The sequence below is a fragment of the Pyxicephalus adspersus genome, chromosome 2 (assembly GCF_032062135.1).
Source record: "Pyxicephalus adspersus chromosome 2, UCB_Pads_2.0, whole genome shotgun sequence".
NCBI classification, from domain to species: Eukaryota; Metazoa; Chordata; class Amphibia; order Anura; family Pyxicephalidae; genus Pyxicephalus; species Pyxicephalus adspersus.
This window is the reverse complement of record NC_092859.1, coordinates 85,294,966-85,298,920: the sequence shown is the minus strand read 5'-3', so window position 1 is coordinate 85,298,920 and position 3,955 is coordinate 85,294,966. Positions and strand designations below refer to the sequence as shown.

General features: G+C 34.4%; 1 protein-coding gene across 1 annotated transcript in view; it reads left to right on the top strand.

The window, feature by feature from the left end:
• Positions 1-271: 271 nt before the first annotated feature.
• The window catches only part of RASSF3 (Ras association domain family member 3), a gene marked incomplete at its 5' end in the record, with an annotated part of 41,939 nt that continues 38,255 nt past the window's right edge, over positions 272-3,955 (top strand). Inside the window, 1 exon segment of the mRNA XM_072401307.1 lies at positions 272-396. Within this exon segment, the coding sequence (XP_072257408.1) occupies positions 272-396 (125 nt within the window).

Genomic DNA, 3,955 nt, shown 5'->3' with positions numbered 1-3,955 from the left:
AAACACGGCAAAGGAAAGGCAGCTAGCTTGGGCTGAGTTTTGACAAATAGCACAGAAGAAAGCAGGTTGCATGTGATTTGTGATGTTCTCTATAGAATAGGATGGTATTGCCATAGCGCTCACCTTCTCTCCCCATTTATATAATTGAGATAAGGCTGCATGTGAATATGGAATGTTAGGCTGTTAGCTCAGATATGAACATCTATTGAAAAAACTGTATAAAGTGTAATAATATTGTTAGCACCTAAATATTATACTATTTTTTTTCCAGATTGTAAATACACATGCCACTCTCAGTGCCAAGGCCAGGTACAACTGAACTGTGAACCTAATGGAAAATTAATGGAATGTCCACCTGCGTACGACACATTGGACCACTCCAATAATAATGATAAGGTAGGTAAAATATTATCATATTACTCTTTCGACTTCATAAATATATAACAAAAAATTATTGTTTACTGTGTGTTAATGAAAAGCTCATTCTGCAGAATATTCATGTGCTTGCTGTATTCAGTCCAAGACATAATGACACAAGATCTATTTATACCAAGTTCTAATGAAAAAATGCCAGACATACAGGTGTATGTAGCAAAGTAACCACATTGGCCAATCAAAGGGAATGCGTAATAATTATTTTTTTTATTCATTGTGTTCAGGGCTAACAATTGTACAACTGTCATTATTTTCATTTAGTTAGGTAATTATGAAATATTGAATAATATTGTTTCCATTCCACTACACATAGGAAGGAATTAGTACAATAGGAACTACTTTCATCAAGTTTTTCAGTACAATAGGAACTGCTTTCATCAAGTTTTTCATCAAGCTAAAATGTCTGTTATGCTGAGAATAACTCATGTCATTTGATCTCCTTTTTATCAGATATGCATAGTTTTGTGCTTTTTTTTTTTGTAATGTATAATCATTTCAGTTAAATTCCATGTGTTGTCCAGTGACCAGAAGTAGAAACTTTGCATTTTCCTTTTTTTGGAAAACAAAATATAACAAAGTATGCTCTACACATTTAGGCAGAGCAATGCAAAACTAAAGCTTCCTTTTTTGCAGCAACGAAAGGTACATTTTTAGTTGCTTTTTATGTCTGCAGTTGCCAGGGTGCAGCAGCTATGGCACCAAGGCACGGACCTTAAATGTAGCATACACTGCATAGGCACTAGTAAGGGGAATGTAAATAAATTGCTAAAGAAAGCATTTCAAACTATAGCTTGTGAGATTACTACATTTTTGTGTTTAAACTACTAGGCATAGTTTATTAATATTACACAGTATATACATTGGGTATAGTGTGTGTGTGTGTGTATGTGTGTATGTGTGTATATGTGTATATATATATATATATGTGTGTGTGTGTGTGTGTGTATATATATATATATATACAAAATAAGTATATTTTATTGTAAATCATCAAATTCCTGTATTGTGGTTCAGAATACATTCCTAAACACTTGGAAGAGAATAATAGTGATCATCATCCTCTGATAGTAATGTGATACCTCAAAAGAATCAATAGATACAAAAATAAACAGGTAATTGCTTTAAGGGCCTAGTAGATTCTACACATAAGTTTCCATTAGCTAGAAACCTCTTCCTTTTTAATACACTTAGATGGCTAATCAAATTATTTTGTGTATGCAAAATAAATTTCTGTTGTACTCAGGCATTTCAAGAATGTATATGAAAAAAAAAAAAATATAAAAAATGTAATTGATAAGGAATAACACCCTCCCCCAACACCACAAACAAACCAAGTTAGCTGCAAACTCAATTGTAATGTAACCAATTTGGTTTTATGTAGCTTCTGTAGTGTAGTCAAGTAGATCCGCTGTATTAAGCCCCGTACGAACATCAGATTAATGTTGCTGGAAGCAATATTTTTTGATTGTTTCCAGTGACAGATGAACAAAATGAGCTTTGTACACACAGTGCTGTTATGTTTTATAGAGAGGGGATCATAAAAATGATCAGGGTTGTGTAGTTTTAGTAATTAGTAGGGGACACTCCTATTGGTTGTTGGATTCCAGGACGTGTCTCAAATTTATTGGAAGAACAGTAGTGATTAGTAACTAGCAGTAAAAAAAAAAATATTTTGGATGGGAATGAAATAAAAAATCTGATAGATAACTAGTGACACGTGTTGGTGTTCTAGATAAAGAGTTGATGTCAGAGAGGAATTCTTAATGTAATGCTTGATTATTTATGGTTTACTAGCTAATAGCATCAAGTATAATGGCAGTTGAAGCTTACATACTGGATAATGGTGAATTTGTGCAAACTTGCCTTGCCAATGCTACTTGCTGTGTTATTGAATGCAAGCCTTAGCTTACCTTTTGTTCAAGTTTCAGGTTAAGTGAATAATTTACAGTACGAGTCATGCATTAGTAATAATAATGGCATCTCTATCTATCTCTGAGATCTATTTCTAAAAGGTGTCAACCACCCATAAATAGAACATGCTGGACCTGGGGATGAAATGGCCAGATGCAATAAGAGTGTGACAGTTTGAGGAGACCGTACGAAACAGTAACTTAAGCCAAGTTACCAATATTATTATTTTCATCTAATATTTATATAGTGCTGACATATTACACAGCGTGTTACAAAGTAAATAATCATGTCACTAGCTATCCCTCAAAGGGGCTCACAATCTAATGTTCCTACCATCCAAGCAAATGTCTCTCTGTAGCCAGGCTAAAAATTGCACTCACAGATTCCATTAGTCTTTTGAACAATTCTTCCGTTTTTTTTCTTTTTATGCTCTCATTAGGGCTGGTTTTGTCTCCCACCTACTTTTGTATGACTTATTTCTTTAGTGCCCATGGGTATATCCTTTCTGTCCCCATCCCGTCCTTGCTAAATATTTTTGACATCCTTTCTCCATGCATTAATGTACTGTCAGTACCCCATTCCTGTTTATTTCTTTACCATCCTCGATCTTCCCAAACACTTTAACTTAGTCAAGCACATCAAATATTTGCTTGGAGATGAGTTTACCTGTATTAGGTCTTTGACTAATATCTTATATGTGATAAATGGATGGCACTTAATGAACAAACAACACATTTATTTTACTTCTGGTATCAAAAAAAATCACACTATGTGTAAAAAGTAATTGTTCCCTTAGGGTTAACCACAACATCCATGGTTGATCTATGATTTTAGCAGATCTTGAGGTAGCAGATTTAGCAATTTTAGCAGATCTTGGGGTACAGTGAAGTGAAGCAAGGGATATGAGCAGAACCTTTAGATTTACCTTCTTAGGACCTAAAATCACATTTGCCCACAAATCAAATGAGCCCACAGATCTCCTTGCAATTAATTTGATTAAAGTAGTTAAACTTATTCTGGCTTTTCACAAATCTCCATTATTATGATATTGAGTTTACCCAAAAAAATTCAGCAAGCACATACGGTACGTACCACTAAATCTTTAAGAAGAGTATACATACCCATTTTTAAGGCTTTGGGTATTGATTGAACAGTGGGAACTAGGATCTACTATTACAAAGTACTTAGAGGATTACTGGGGTTCCCCAAGAGTAAGATTTTCTCCTAAGGTTCTGCTTCAGCATTAATTCAGAAAGTCACAGATGATCCTACAAAAAGAGCCAAGCAAGTGTGGAACTTGAGGCCAAACCCACTGCTACGCAAAAAGCCATAATTACTTTTCTCCTGTTTGACCGAAAATGTTGGCCTTGGTCAAATGTCTAGTCATAGAGGAATAAAGATGCAATTTCTAGTGAAGGAAAAAACTATAATTGGTTGAGACAAATAACAATTGTCTTCCTTTATTCCTTTTTGCATATGAGTCCTTTAATGGGACATATACCGTATTTTTTGCCGTATAGGACGCTCCGGAATATAAGACGCACCCAATTTTAAAGGAGGAAAATCTAGAAAAAAAAGATTCTGAAAGATTATTCCCCTTCTGATCACT